This window comes from Sciurus vulgaris (assembly GCF_902686455.1).
Source record: "Sciurus vulgaris genome assembly, chromosome: X".
Lineage (NCBI taxonomy): Eukaryota > Metazoa > Chordata > Mammalia > Rodentia > Sciuridae > Sciurus > Sciurus vulgaris.
The window spans coordinates 754,807-770,414 of NC_136471.1; the positions used below are offsets into that span (position 1 = coordinate 754,807).

General features: G+C 37.3%; 1 protein-coding gene and 1 pseudogene across 5 annotated transcripts in view; both read right to left on the reverse strand.

Annotated features, from left to right (window-relative positions):
• Positions 1–747: 747 nt before the first annotated feature.
• Positions 748–4,663, reverse strand: LOC306651168 (dual specificity protein phosphatase 7-like; annotated as a pseudogene). Its single transcript has 2 exons — positions 4,650–4,663; positions 748–1,147 (listed from the first exon to the last, which is right to left on the reverse strand). The product of its transcript is annotated as a dual specificity protein phosphatase 7-like (transcript).
• BRCC3 (BRCA1/BRCA2-containing complex subunit 3) overlaps positions 4,034–15,608 on the reverse strand; it is a 37,933-nt gene continuing 26,358 nt past the window's right edge. For 3 of the 4 annotated variants that reach the window (XM_079124546.1, XM_079124544.1, XM_079124547.1), the window contains 4 exons: positions 8,357–8,488; positions 7,715–7,758; positions 7,221–7,390; positions 4,034–5,688 (listed from right to left, as the gene is read on the reverse strand). In XM_079124546.1, the coding sequence (XP_078980672.1) occupies positions 7,239–7,390; positions 7,715–7,758; positions 8,357–8,488 (328 nt within the window). In that variant the 3' untranslated portion in view covers positions 4,034–5,688; positions 7,221–7,238. The remainder of the gene's footprint in view (positions 5,689–7,220; positions 7,391–7,714; positions 7,759–8,356; positions 8,489–15,608) is intronic. The other variant, XM_079124545.1, reaches the window with a different exon arrangement.

Below are 15,608 nucleotides of genomic sequence, written 5' to 3' on the forward strand. Positions count from 1 at the left end.
GTCGGACTCGCCATCGGAGCAGTTAGAGGTGATGCGCAGGTGTCACGAGCGGTTAAGATATGAGACGTGAGAGTTGGGTAGTCTCTCAATGCTGGTTTATTCACTGCACATAATCACACACTTACTTGATCTCACTCTAGTCTTAGCCCAACTTTAGTCTCATACCAACATTCCAGTGCTCACCATGTGATGTGTCTTAAGGCCGGCGTCGCTGCCAGTCCATCCGACGCGGTGGGCGTATGGAGGATTCACCGCAGGGGGTAGTGGAGGCTGAGGGCCATCTTCTCCAGCGTCCTCGGCTCAGCTTGCTGGGGATCTCAGCTCTCTGGTGACCTCTGGTGTCCTCAGCTCTCTGACTTTAGGTCAGGCCTTGTGTCACCTTTCCACCGTCTCCTGCTCTCTGGTCGGTCTTCTTATAGTTCTTTTTGTGTGTGTCGGGGTTCGATACGGTGGATGGCACTTGGGGGTGTCGGGTGTGGTTGTTCCAAACTGCTTCTAATTGGTTACACCCCTTTTTTGGGGTTACATCGTTGGGTTTTTGCACAGTCACACATAACACTGCAATATTCATGTAGTATTCCATATAGTAAAGTTCCATATACGAAAGCAAAGTAAAGCAAATAGTAAAGTTCCATATAGTAAAATATAGCAAAACCAAGTAAATCAAAGGAAGGCATTGTGCTCCTAACACGAGGTGGGTGGCGAACCACTGGGCGAGGACCAGTTGCACACTTTGGTCTCACAATGCTACTGTAGGAGCAGTCCGAGCACATAGGCAGGAGCACCCGACTCGGGTTGCCACTCAGCAGTGGCCTCGTCGTTGTACAGCAGCACGGTGGCCTCCTTGCAACGCGTGGCAAAGCGCTCCTTGTCAGCGTGGATGGGGATGATGGAGCACATGGGTAGGTTGGCCTTGCGCGGGCGGCACAAGCATGAGGCCGGGGATGGCCAGGTTGATGGCCTTTTCAATGTGCGACGATTCGGAGAGCGGAAGAGCTCGTGGGGCGGGCAATCCAGCAACAGAAGAGTCGCGCCGCCGTGCGCCTCCAGCTCGTCCTGCAGCCACTCGGCTCCGACCCCGCCCGGGTGCCCCGAGTCGCTGCTACCCCGAAGTCGACAAGTGCACCCGCGCTGGGGTGCCGCGGAGCTGGATTTTCATGGGGAGCGCTGGGGGCTGGGGGTCAGGCCCGGCAGGCTTGTCCTGGGACAGCGCACCAGCCGCATCTCCTGGCGCCCGCCTCCCGCCGAGCTGCGTGCTCGCCGCCCTGGCCTCCCGGCTCCGGGCCTCAGTCCCGCCCGCCCGGCCCTCTGCCTTTGTTTGTTTGTTTCAATTTTCGAAGCGAAAATCTCTAATTTAACTGCATAAAATTTGGAAACATTTACACAACATAGGGTATACTACTCAACATAACAAAGATTAAAAAGAAATTACAAAACAAAATTCAAATGGGTTCAAAATGTTAACACTTGTAGATTAATTAATTTAGAGCTAAATCAATAAAAATAGTTTTAGCTGCAGCATTGTGTGTGTGCTGCTTTTAAAAACATCTTTGCATTTCTTCAATGCATAGATTCATAGCTTTCATCCAATTTAGTGAGTTTTCAGCCATTACTTTTTTCTTTTTAAAATTTTATTGTACACAAATGGGATACATGTTGTTTCTCTGTACATGGCGTAAAGGCATACCATTTGTGTAATCATAAATTTACATAGAGTAATGTTGTTTGATTCATTCTGTTATTTTTTCCCTTCCCCCCACCCCTCCACCCCTCTTTTCCCTCTATACAGTCCTTCCTTCATTCTTGCTTCCCTCCCATGCAGCCATTACTTTTTTAAAAATATTTTTTAGTTGTTGATGTCCTTTATTTTATTTATTTATTTTTATGTGGTGCTGAGAATTGAACCCAGTGTCTCACACAAGCTACGCAAGTGCTCTACCACTGAGCCACAACCGCAGCCCCACATGTACATTTTTTTTTTTTTTTTTAGCTACTGGGGAATGAATTTAGGGGCACTTGACCACTGATCCACATCCTCAACCCAATTTTGCATTTCATTTTATTTAGACACAGGGTCTCACTGAGTTGCTTAGTGCCTTGCTTTTGCTGAGGCTGACTTTGAATTCAGGATCCTCCTGCCTTACCCTCCCAAGCTACTGGGATTACAGGTGTGGGACACTGCATCTGGCTCGAGTTTCTAATTTATTTATTTATTTTTTGTGGTGCTGGGAATCGAACCCACGGCCTTGTGATTGCAAGGCAAGCACTTTACTGACCGAGCTATCTCCCCAGCCCCAAGCTTCTAACTTTTGATGATCTTATGGTGTATATTTTTACTTAACTTTCAAGAAGTCTAACTTATTTTTTTCTTTGTTGCTTGTACTTTTGATGTCATATCAAAGAATCCATTGCCATGACCAATATCATAAAATTATACCACTGTTTTCTTATAAGGTCCTTATAGTTTTAAGTTCTTACATTTAAGTCATTGATACATTTTGAGTTAGTACTCATGTATGGTGTGGGGTAGGGGTCCAACTTCTTTTTTTTTTTTGCATGTTTAATTGTCCCATCAGCAGTTGTTGAAAAGGCTAAACTTTCTCCATTCTAGTTCCTCTTAGAGAAAAAAACTAGGAACAATACATATGTATACACAGACACACTCATCATTCTCTGTATATATTTTTTCCTTTGGGAAAAGACTTCATATTAACACTTTCAATTTCATTCCAACACCATGGGGTTCATTTTATGTTTCCTTTTGATGTCTCTGACACTGGAAAACCTAGCTCCCATTTTCTTCAACATATCTCCTTAATCAATTTACTTACTTGCTTAAGGTAATATATTATTGTCTTCCTCCTCACCCTGGCAGAAGACAACTTTCACTTTCCTGCCCCTCTCTCACAAGGCTGGAAACTCTAATATTTTCATGCAGTAATCCCAGCCACCAGGCACTGTGACACTTTCATGTACCATCCCTTCTCCCATATGCCTGTTCTACATGTTGCAACTCAGATTATCAAGTTAGAAAAAGAACTTCAAATTGCTATGACTCTATCAATATAAACAGTTTATAAGGTGATAGAGATGTTAGGATGCCTATTCAGCTTCTTGTTTGTGAAAATGAATGTTCCATCCTCTGAGGTAAGAAACACTGAAAGGAAATATGAATGAATTCAGATGTGGAAGTATTAACTTTGATGTGCCATTAAGATGGCCAAGTGAAAATATCTAACAGGCAGGTGGAAATGGAGGTATGGTGGAGATATGGCTTTATCTTTCAACTACATATACATAAGCAATAATAGAGAAGCCTATGAAATAATTTGAGAAGGGAAAGAAAAAAGAAAAAAAATACTAGAAGCCAGAAGAGTTAGTCAAAGAGGAATGAGTGACTCTGTTAAGATCAAGAGGTTCATCAAGGACAAGAAAAGTATCCTTTTTTTGGAGGGGGGGAGGAGTACCAGAGATTGAACCCAGGGGCACTTAACCACTGAGTCACATCCTCAGCCCTTTTTATTTTTTATTTAAAAACAGGGTCTCACTAAGTTGGGGAGGCTGGCCTCAAATTTCTGATCCACCTGCCTCAGCCTCCCAAGTCACTGGGATTACAGGCATGTGCCATCACACCCAGTAGAAAAAGTTATCTATTGACTTTCACTACATGGAAGTCATTGGTGACTTTGGTAGGAGGGCATGATGTGGGCAGAGGTCAGAAAGCAGTAAGTTTCATGTTTAGAAGATAAGAAAACAGAAGGAGAGAACAAATATATGTTGTTTCCATAAGAGTCTTGGCTATGAATGAAAATGTAGACTCTGGTGTCCATAAGAGCATACAGAATTGTATTGAAATTCAATATTTTGATAAAGATAAGCCAGATTGGTGCAGCTGGGAAAATGATACCTTTCATTCATATTGCTGATCCTTATGATATTGATATTTTATAAAAGACTGAATATAGAGCTAAAAGAAACCTTGGTGGCCATGTACTCTAATCTCATTTTATACATGAAGAAAATGAAGCAGATTTTCTTTTTATCACCCTTTATTTCACAAATGGCATCATAATTCCTAGTTCTTTATTTAAAATTCATGTTTTCAATTTTGCCATAATAATAGACTCACAGGAAGTTGCAAAAATAGTACGGACAGTCCCATGTACCCTTTACTTAGTTTCCTCCAATGGTAACATCTTACACGATTGTAGTACAACTTTGAAACCAAGATAGTGACAATGGTATAATACTGCTAAGTAGACTACAGAATTTATTAAGATTCACCAGATTTTACATGCATGCATGTGTGTATAGGTCTATGTAATTTTAGCATAGGTATAGATTTATATACTCAATACCACGATCAAGATACAAAACTATGCCATCAGCACACAGGAACTCCTTGTGCCATCCATGTATAGTCATACATATGCCATACCCCATCTAGTCCCTGGCAACCATTAATCTGTTCATTCTATAATTTTGTAATTTCAATAATGTTATATGAATACTATTGTACAGTATGTGAACTTTTGAGATTCTTTTTTTGTCATTCACCACACATAATACCCCTGAGGTCCATTTAAGTTATTGTTCATTTCATTACAGAGTAGTAGTCCACGATATGGATAATTTGTTTAACCATTTACCCATTGCAGGACATCGGAGTTGTTTCCAGTTTGGGGCTATTATTAATACAGTTGCTATGAAAATTGTTGTATGAGTTTTTGTGCCAACATAGGTTTTCATTTCTCTGGGATAAATGCCTAGGAAGGCAATTGCTGGTTTGTATGGTTAAGTATGTTTAACTTCATAAGAAATTTCCAAACTCTTTTCCAGAGTGGCTGTACCATTTCACATTCCTATCATGAATATATGAGGACAGTTTGAATCCTCAACATCATTTTTCTCTTTAAACATTCTAAAAAGTGTGTACATCATACATCATTGTGGTTTTAATTTGCATTCACAGATGACTCATGAAGTTTAACATCTTTTCACGTGATTACTTGCCATCCATATATCCTCTTCAATGAAGTGTCTATTCGTATCTTTTGCTCATTTTCTAATTGGACTGTTTTTTACTTTTGAGTTTTGAGCACAAAAGTCCATGTTGATTAGACACTATATGGTTTACAAATAATTTCTCTCAATCAATAGCTTGTATTTTATTCTTCTTAAAAAATTTCTTACAGAATCAAACTTTTAAATTTTCATGAGGCTTAATATATCAACTTTTTTCTCTTATGGATTGTGCTTTTGAAGTGAAGTTCAAGAACTTGTCTCCTGAAGATTTTTCTCCTATGATTTTTTTTCTAGAAGTTTTGTAGCTTTACATCTTATATTTAAATCCATGATACATTTTGAGGTAACTTTTATAGAAACTTTTAGTGAGGTTTAGGTTGAGGCTTTTTTTTATAAAAATGTGTATTCAATTGCTTCAGCTTGATTTTTTCATTGAATTGTCTTTAATAGTTTGTCAAATTAGTTTGGCATATTTATGTGGGTCTATTTCTGGGTTCTGTTCTGTTCCACTGTTGTATGTGTCTATCCCTCTGCCAATACTTTAACATCTTGATTACTGTAGTTTTATAGTAAGTCAAAGTCAGGTCATGTGAGTCCTCCAACTTTTTCTTCATTAAAATTGATTTAGCTTAATTAATTTTACACTGGATATTTTCATCTGTTCTAAAGGGAAAGAAAAAGAATAGAGAAGAACTATTGAAAAATACAGCACTTACATTCCATATACCATAGGGTAGTAGTTTTTAAATGTAAATATGCCTAAGAACAGCTAGGCAGTTCATGCAGATTTCTGGGTTCTACACCCAGAGACAGTTTGATCTCCAATTGTTTCTGATGCAACTGGTTCTAGATTTTTTTTTAAAAACAATAATCTAGGGAGAAACAAGAAAAGAAAAACCAAAACCCAAAAGCAACCTTTATCACTGTTGCTGGGATTGAGGCTCTCTGTTTTCTTTCATTTTGTTTTTAACCTCTTCCAATTCTCACTTTATTTTCCATCATGCAATAGGCCTAAACTCTTCTCTGAAGATGCATTTATCATTTGTGTCTATATATGATATAAATAATATAATCAAACCTTTAAAAGTATGATTCTTATTACATTCTAAATCCTAAATGTTTCTAGAAAAATACTTAACAGAAATTTGTAGGGCTGGGGAGATAGCTCAGTCGGCAGAGTGCTTGCCTTGCAAGCACAAGGCCCTGGGTTTGATCCCCAGCACCAAAAAAAAAAAGAAATTTGTAGATAGATAGGTTTGCACTCCTGGGTCCAATCCCTGGTACCAAAAAAAAAAAAAAAAAAAAAAAAAGGAAGACATGAGACATATGGTTCTCAGTATGGGCAAAGAATAGAGGTGGACTATTGATAAGTTACCTACGCTTCCTCCCACCAACCCTAGCATACTTATTATTTACTTGTCCAACATAAACATTATAACTACAAAATAGAAACATAAAATACTCTTATTCCTTTAGCTGACTGTGTGTAGGGGGATTAATTTTATCTGAAAATCAAAATAGTGACTTTCAAGTTTCAAATGGAGAAAAAAATAATCATTTAAAATACATTCCCTAGATATTTTGTTCCAAGATAGCCCTTGCCAATGAATTCCCATAGCCTTAAAAAAAATAACTTTCAGAGGAGTGCATGGGGAAATGCTGGGGAATGAAATCTACCAAATAATGCCATGTCCATATACAATGAAATCTACCAAATAATGCCATGTCCATATACAAATATGCTGCAATGAATCCTGCTTATATATAATGATAATACACTAATTAAAATAATAATAATAATAATAAAAGAGAGATCAGTAAAGTACAGCAAGCTGATGGGGAAGGGAGGAGGAGAGGGAAAGGGAAGGAACTGGGGAATGAAATTGACCGAATTATGTTATGTGCATGTATAAATATGACATAATTAACACCATTATGTATAATTATAAGGCACCAATTAGAAACATAACTTTCATATTCTACTTAAATCATCTTCCATATACCCTTTGTAAGCCAGTTATAAGTAAGGAGGTTCAATAAACTCTAGTGAAATTGTGAGGATGACATCTTATGTTTACTCTACATATAAAACGTATCTATTGCAATATAAAAAAATGCTATTCCATTGTCTGCTTACAAGTGAACTGTGTGTTTTTGGATGATGTTCAGTACAAAATTTTAAAAATGTTTTTTACCCCATTGTGTCTCCTGCTTTATTCTAGGGAATAAAGTTCTTGCATAAGTTCTTCTTTTTCTTGTTGTAACTCCTGCAAATGCTGTTGGTTTTGCTCCAATCTGTCCTCCAACCACTGTAGGAGAGGCCCGCTGACTGCTGACATCTGACTGCACAGATTCTTGGTAAACACTTTAATAGGAAAAACACAGATTAGGTGGGTAGGGTGTGGCTGGAAGAGGTGGTCATTGGGGTCACGGCTTTTGGGTATATATTTATATCTGGAGAGTGGAGTCTCTCTCTCTCTCTGCTTTCTGATCATCATGTGAGCTGCCTCCCTCTACCACACTCTTCCACCATGATATTTTACCTCACCTTGAACCCCAAGGAATGGAGCCTGCTATCTATGGACTGACACCTCTGAAACCATAAGCCTTAAACTTTTACTCCTCTACAATTGTTCTGGTCATGTCTTTTGATCACAGAAACAAAAAGGCTGACTAAAACAAATCTTACCTGAACCATTATGGATCTTGGTTACTGAGTCCAGATGTGTAAGGCTAAAGGGATAAAATAGCTAAGGTTAGTAGCAAAGTAGCACTAAGGAAAAACAAAATGGTTTCTAATGAAATAATAAACAACATCGGACCTTTGCTACCTAGTTTGCATGAATATGTATGATTTAAGTTCCTAGTATTCTTTTTTTAAAATTTGAGATGGGGCCTCCCTAAGTTGCCCAGGTTGGCCTTGAACTTGCAATCCTTCTGTCTCAGCCTCCCAAGCAGCTGGGATTACAGGTGTGCACCAACATGCCTGGATCCCATTATTATTAATTTTCAAATGATTTTGGGGATGTGGTTTTATTTAAAAATTAAAGAATAATTCAATGAGATAATTCTGAAGTCAATGCTTCTCAGTGAAGCAATGATATAATACATATTCAGTGTGCAAGACCCAGTGCTTGGCAACAGGGATATTAAGAGGTTGTGATTTATCTTGTTTTTATAACCAAAAAAAAATCTTATTCCTTGTATGATCCAAAGTACATCAGCTTTCTCAGAGAGAAGTGAAAGACAAGGGACTCATATGGGTTGAGATGCTAAAGATAAAAAGAACTAGGCCCCAAGAAGTAGAAAAGAGGACAAAGAGGCGCTCTACCTGTGAATCCTCCTATACGCATCCTGCTCCTCCTGGCATAGGATCTTGGGCAGCTCCACTGCTGATTCAAGGCATACTTTCCCAATGGTGACATGAGGTACAATATGGATTGGAATTTCAATTCTCTCATACCTGCATGGCATCCAGTTCAGGTCAGTTTTTAATCCTTAGATATAATCAGAAATTCTCTATAACTTTAATCGAAACTCTGGGATACGGCATGCTGCAAATATTGACTCCATCAGATTCATTACGTAGATTGGATTATTCACATAAATGGTCACTTGTTCTAACTCAGTATTCATTAGCAGCCCTCATGTCCTACTCTCCCCTAGGGGAAAAGGTAAGAAATTGACATGAACTTGCATTTTCATGCTACAGTGGAAGAACCAGATATGCACGTCAGTAAGGCCAACCAACCCACCTCTACACACTTTTCACATTAAATAAACCTAAACTCTACACAACAGTGGGATCAGTGGAGAATCCAGGTTGAGGACACTTGCTCCAAAGAGACCCACTGGCACATGGTGATAAAGCAGAATAAGATCTAATTTCCTCTTCTCTCTTTCTCATATCACAACCTAAATGGAGTACGAATAATAAGGGATTACAACCTTCCTTCCCCTCTCCATAACCATGTAGACAGGGAAAAATTCATGAAAGAACATACCATATCTGCTATATGTTTTTTGTTTTAGTACCAGGGATTGAACTTAGGGGTGCTTTACTACTGAATCACATCCCCAGCCCTTTTTTAAATATTTTATTTAGACACAGGGTCTCACTGAGTTGCTTAGGGCCTTGCTAAGTTACTGAGGCTGGCTTTGAACTTGTGATCTTCCTGCCTCATCCTCCAGAGCTGCTGGGATTACAGGCACGCACCACTGTATCCAGCTCTGCTAGGTGGTTTGAAGAAGGCCCTTTGGAACAATACACATGACTATTATTGTTGATGGTTCCAGCAATATTGAAGAAGTTAGTCCGCAGGTACTCATTGGCTTAATGAGGTTTCCCTTTGAGTTTGTCAGGGGCATGAACAGAAATGGTTCCAGGAATCTACTGGCTTTGGATATACATCTTAATAAACTGCTAGAGGAAACTTCTAGAGTTTCTGTTAGTTTACTTGATACTATAATACAAGGACCAAGGAAGGTAGAGATTTGTCTCTGTTAATGAACTAGATAGGTAAGATCAATACGCCTATTAAGAGCAAATAAAAATACCTGGACCAAATAAAACAGCATTTGTTATAAATCACTGGAAAACTACCAATGCAATGAATAATTATAGGGTCAATAACTGGAAAAGCAGGAAAATCCAGAGCTATGTACCTCACAGTTTAGGACATATTTCCTGAAAAGGCATTTTTTGATTCCAGAGGAGGAAAATTTAAAGGATAAGAAGTTCAAGAGAGTTTTCAAAAGGACAAATGGTCTTCAGTAACAAAATTGTAGTTCAGGGCCAGTCAAGGTAGAGTGGCTCCAGTAAACTATACCCAGACATTGGGTTGGGAATTAACATTATATATACTAGCAGTTAAAACCCACAAGACTGGACACGGATTGGAATTCCAACTCTGAATCATCCCAATTCCTAATTGAACTTAAGTCATCGGTAATTCTACTACCAATTAGATAGAGAAGGTCACCAAAAAATTTTCTCCTACCATAACAAGAAAATAGCAGAATATATACAATGCAAGAATACTGTGGGTACAATGGTAGGTTTAAATGAACCATGATCTAGAGATGGACAATAAATAGATGAGTAGACATCAGTAGTGATACTTCTCCCTGAGGGCATCTGTCTTGCCTAGGGGCAAAGAAAGCTACAGGATAGGCCTTGCCATAGTAGATGAATTTTGCTGGGGTAAGGAGAAACCAGTGTGAATTTTAATAATCATGTGGATATATGTGACAGACTGAAATCTGCAGAAGCCCTAAACACATTTAATTCCCCATCCTGTCCACTTTAATCAACAGGTCTTGCTAAGAATGTGGAATCCTAGGAAGTTGGCATTTGTACTAAAAAGCAGAAAGACAGATCTTCATTATTGCATGTTTTTTTAGCTCTAAAATTCCTGATAGGAAGGGGAAAATGGAATAATCATAGGGCAGAACTTACTCTGTGCTTGTATCCCAGGAAACCAAAATAAACCAGAAAATAACTAAAGTAGCAACACAGTTGTGACCCAGACAATCTCTGATTGAGTGAGTGATAAACCTCCCATCTTAGCTGCATGATACAAGAAAGGGCACACTCCTCTGGAAAATATTATTTAGTCTAATATCTAGTTTATTTAATAATTATAGATATTTATATACCAAACATTAGAGCTCCTAAATATAAAGAAGTAAATTTTGACACAATTGATGGAAGAATTAGCAACATAATAGCAAGAGACTCAATACCCAAATTTAAAAAATGGATAATACTACCCTAAGATTCCATCTCACCCCAATTAGAATGGCGATTATCAAGAACACAAGCAACAATAGGTGTTGGCGAGGATGTGGGGAAAAAGGTACACTCATACATTGCTGGTGGGGTTGCAAATTAGTGCAGCCACTCTGGAAAGCAGTGTGGAGATTCCTCAGAAAGCTTGGAATGGAACCACCATTTGACCCAGCTATTCCACTCCTTGGCCTATACCCAAAGGACTTAAAATCAGCACACTACAGTGACACAGTCACATCAATGTTCATAGCTGCTCAATTCACTATAGCCAGATTGTGGAACCAACCTAGATGCCCTTCAGTTGATGAATGGATAAAGAAACTGTGGTATATATATACACATGGAATATTACTCTGCCATGAAGAATGATAAAATTATGGCATTTGCAGGCAAATGGATGAAATTGGAGAATATCATGCCAAGTGAGATAAGCCAATCTCAAAAAACTAAAGGACAAATGATCTTGCTGATAAGCGGATGATGATACATAATGGGGGGTGGGAGGGGTTAGTGTTAGGGTTAGGGTTAGAGAGGGTGGCAAGAATGGAGGAAGGAAGGACTGTATAGAGGGAAAAGAGGGGTGGGAGGGGTGGGGGGAAGGGAAAAATAACAGAATGAATCAAACATCATTGCTCTATGTAAATTTATGATTACACAAATGGTATGCCTTTACGCCATGTACAGAGAAACAACATGTATCCCATTTGTTTACAATAAAAAATGGATAATACAATAAGACAGAAGGTAAATAAGAAAGTAGAGGACTCTAACAATACTATACATCAACTGAATTTAATGAACTATACAGAACATGCCAATGAACAACAAAAGAATACATATTCTTCTCAAGTGTACATGGGACTCTCTTTGGAAAAAAGCACATGGGAGACCACAAAGCAAGTCTTAACAAATTTTAACACTGAAATTATACAAAGTATCTTTTCTAACCATAGTCTAAGAAATGAGAAATGAATAGTTGGAGGAAAACTAGAAAATCCACAGATGTGTAAATTAAACAACATACTCTTAACAACCAATGTGTTAAAGGGAAAAGTCATATGAAGAAACCATGAGACAAATAAAAACAAAAAAAGGCAACATAGTAAGCCTTATGGGATGAAGAACAAGCAGTGCTAAGAGCAAATTATATTACTTTTATAACCATGAACATGTACATTAAAAAAAAAATCTCAAATCAACAACCTAACTTTACACCTCAAGTAAGTAAACAAAGAACAAAATAAACCTAAAGCAAGCAGAAAGAATAGTAAAGATTAGAGATGAAAGGAATAGAGAATGGAAAATCAATAGAAATATCCCTAATAAAGTTAGATGCAAAAATTCTTAATAAAATACTAGCAAATCATATTCAATAACATATTAAGAAGATTGTATAAAAATAGAAATCATCTGAAGTTAGAAGATTTTGCTTAATGACCAAACTGGTTTTATTCCAGGGATGCAAGCATGGTTTAACATAATCAAATCAATAAGTGCAATTAGTTACATAAACAGAATTAAGGATAAAAATTACTTGGTCATCTAAACATATGCAGAGAAAATCTCTGACAAAATTCAGCACTCAGAGCTGGGGCTGAAGCTCAGGTGCAGAGCAATTGCCTAGCACGTGTGAGGCACTGGATTGGATCCTTAGCACTGCATAAAAATATACAAAAAATAAATAAAGGTATGCTGTCCATCTACAACTACAAAACATATTTTTAAAAATTCAGCATCCATTTACAATAAAAACCTTAGAGAGGGTTGGGGAGATAGCTCAGTTGGTAGAGTGCTTGCCTTGCAAGCACAAGGCCCTGGGTTCGATCCCCAGCACTGCAAAAAAAAACAAAAAACAAAAAAAACAAAAAACAGAACAAACAAAAAAAAAACCTTAGAGAAACTAGAGATGGAATTTATCTCAACAATAAAAAGGCTATTTACAAAAAACCCAAAGCCAACCTCACAGTAAATAGGGAAAAACTGAAAACATTTCCTTCAAAATCTGGGACAAGGATTTCCACTCTCACCATTCCTATTTAATATAGTGCTAGAAATTCTAGTCAGAGCAATTAGGCAAGAGAAGGAAACAAAAGGGATGAAAATAGATAAGGAAGAAGTCAAATTTTTACTCTTTACAGATGATATGATTCTATACCTAGGAAATCCATAAAGCTCCATTTGAAGATTGCTAGAGCTAACAAACAAATTAAGCAAAGTAGCATGTTACAAAATCAACATACAAAAATCAATAGCTTTCATATACCAACAAAGAATCTGCTGAGGAATTAGGAAAACCATCACAATCACAATAGCCTCAAAAAAAATCTAGGAATAAATCTAACCAAGGATGTATAAGACCTCTACAATGAAACCTGTAGAACGCTGAAGAAAGAAATTGAAGAAGACCTCAGAAGATGTAAAGACCTCCCATGTTCATGGAGAGGCAGAATTAATATTGTTAAAATGGTCATACTACCAAAAGCAATATACAGATTCAACACAATGCCTATCAAAATAGCAATGACATTCTTCAGATTACTAGGGAAAAAATGGTCCTAAAATTCACTTGTAAGAATAAAAGACCAGAATAGCCAAAGCTAAAACAGCAATGCTGGAGGTATCACAATAATTCCTCACTTCAAATTATACTACAGAGCTAGAGTAACAAAACTGTATGGTGCTGGCATAAAAACAAACACATAGATCAATGGTACAGAACAGAAGACAGAGACAAACCCACACAGATATGGTCATTTGATCCTTGACAAAGGTGCCAAAAACATCCACTGGAGAAAAGATAGTCTTTTTAATGAATGGTGGTTATCCATATGTAAAAGAATGAGATTGGACCCTTATCTCTTACCCTGCACAAAAATCAACTCAAAATTGATAAACACCTAGGAATTAGAATACAAACTATTCAACTCCTAGAAAACAATATAGGGCCAACACTCCAGCATATAGGCACAGGCAACAACTTTCATTGAGAAAATGTCAAGAGTTAATAAATGGGATGGCATCAAATTAAAAAGCATCTGCATGACAAAGAAAGAACCTATGAGAGAAAATCTTTGCTAGATACTCTTTGGATAGAGAATTAATTAATACTCAGAATATATAAAAAACTAAAAAAACCCACAAATAATCCAATTAATAAATGGGCCAATGAACTAAACAGACACTTAAAAGAAGAAATAAAAGGAACAACAAATATATGAAAACATGTTTAATGACATTAAGAATTGGGGAAATGCAAATCAAAGCTACACTGAGATTTCATCTTACGGCAGTTAGAATAGCAGTTGTCAAGAATACAAACAATATGGGGCTGGAGTTGTGACTCAGTGGTAGAGCGCTTTCCTGGCATGTGTGAAGCCCTGGGTTTGATACTCAGCACCACATAAAAATAAAGAAATAAAATAAAAATATTGTGCACATCTACAGCTAAAATACACACACACACTCACACACACAAACACACATACATATATAAAAAAGAATACAAACAATAGGACTGTGGTTGTGGCTCAGTGGCAGAGCACTTGCCTCGCATGCGCATGAGGCACTGGGTTCCATCCTCAGCACCACATATAAATAAATAAAATAAAAGTTGTGTCCATCTATAACTAAAAACAAAAATTTTTAAAAAAAGACCACAAACAATAATAAATGCCAGAGGGGATGTGGAGAAGGAACACTTTTATACTGTTGGTGAGACTGTATATTAGTATAAGTACTATGGAAATCACTGTGGAGATTCCTCAAAAGAATAAGAAAGAAACCACCACAGGACCCAGCTATACCACTTCTTGGCACTTATTTTAAAGAATTAGAGTCATTTTACTACAGTGATACATGCATGCTTATGTTTATAGCAGCAAAATTCACAGTAGCCAAACTGTGGAACCAGCCTAGGTGTCCATCAATGAATGAATGAGGAAAGAAAATGTAGTATGTATAAAGAATGGATTTTATTCAGCCATAAAGAAAAATGAAATTCTGTCATTTGCAGGAAAACAGATGGAACCTGAGAGCATCATGTTAAGTGAAATAAGCCAAACTCAGATAATCAGGGTTGTACTTTTCTCTCACCTGTGAGAGCTAGAGAGGAAAAAGGAAAAGGGAGGAAGGGAAAATTCTTTCTGGGAATAGAACCAACTAGTATAAAGAATAATAGAATCAGAATACTGCCATTTGACAACCACTTTAGTAATGAATAATTTAGGAAACATCATCAGTAAATGCTAAAATTCCTCTCAAGAATCTTAAAGATGGCTGGGGATATAGCTCAGTTGGTAGAGTGCTTGCCTTGCAAGCATAAGGCCCTGGGTTCAATCCCCAGCACCATAAAAAAAAAGATTGTTAAATAAAAAATACTGTAAATAGAGATAAAGAAGGTTACTGCATAATAATCAAGGGATCAATTCAAACAGGAGATAAAACAATTGTAAATGTATATGCTCCTAATGCTAGAGCACCCAATTTTATAAAACAAACATTATTATACCTTAGGGGTGAGATAGGATACAATACAAATACTGTCAGATTTCAATACTGTACTTTCATCAATGGACAGATGATCCAGATAAAAATCAACAAAAAAACCTCAAGAGTTGAAATATACTATGTATCAAATGGATTTAAAAGACATTCAAAGAAAATTTCAACAAATAGCTGCAGAATACATGTTATTTTCTTCAGCACATGGAAAATTCTCTCTCTCTCTCTCTATATATATATATATAAACACATTTACAAAACAAGTCAACACATTTTTAAAAATCATATCAAG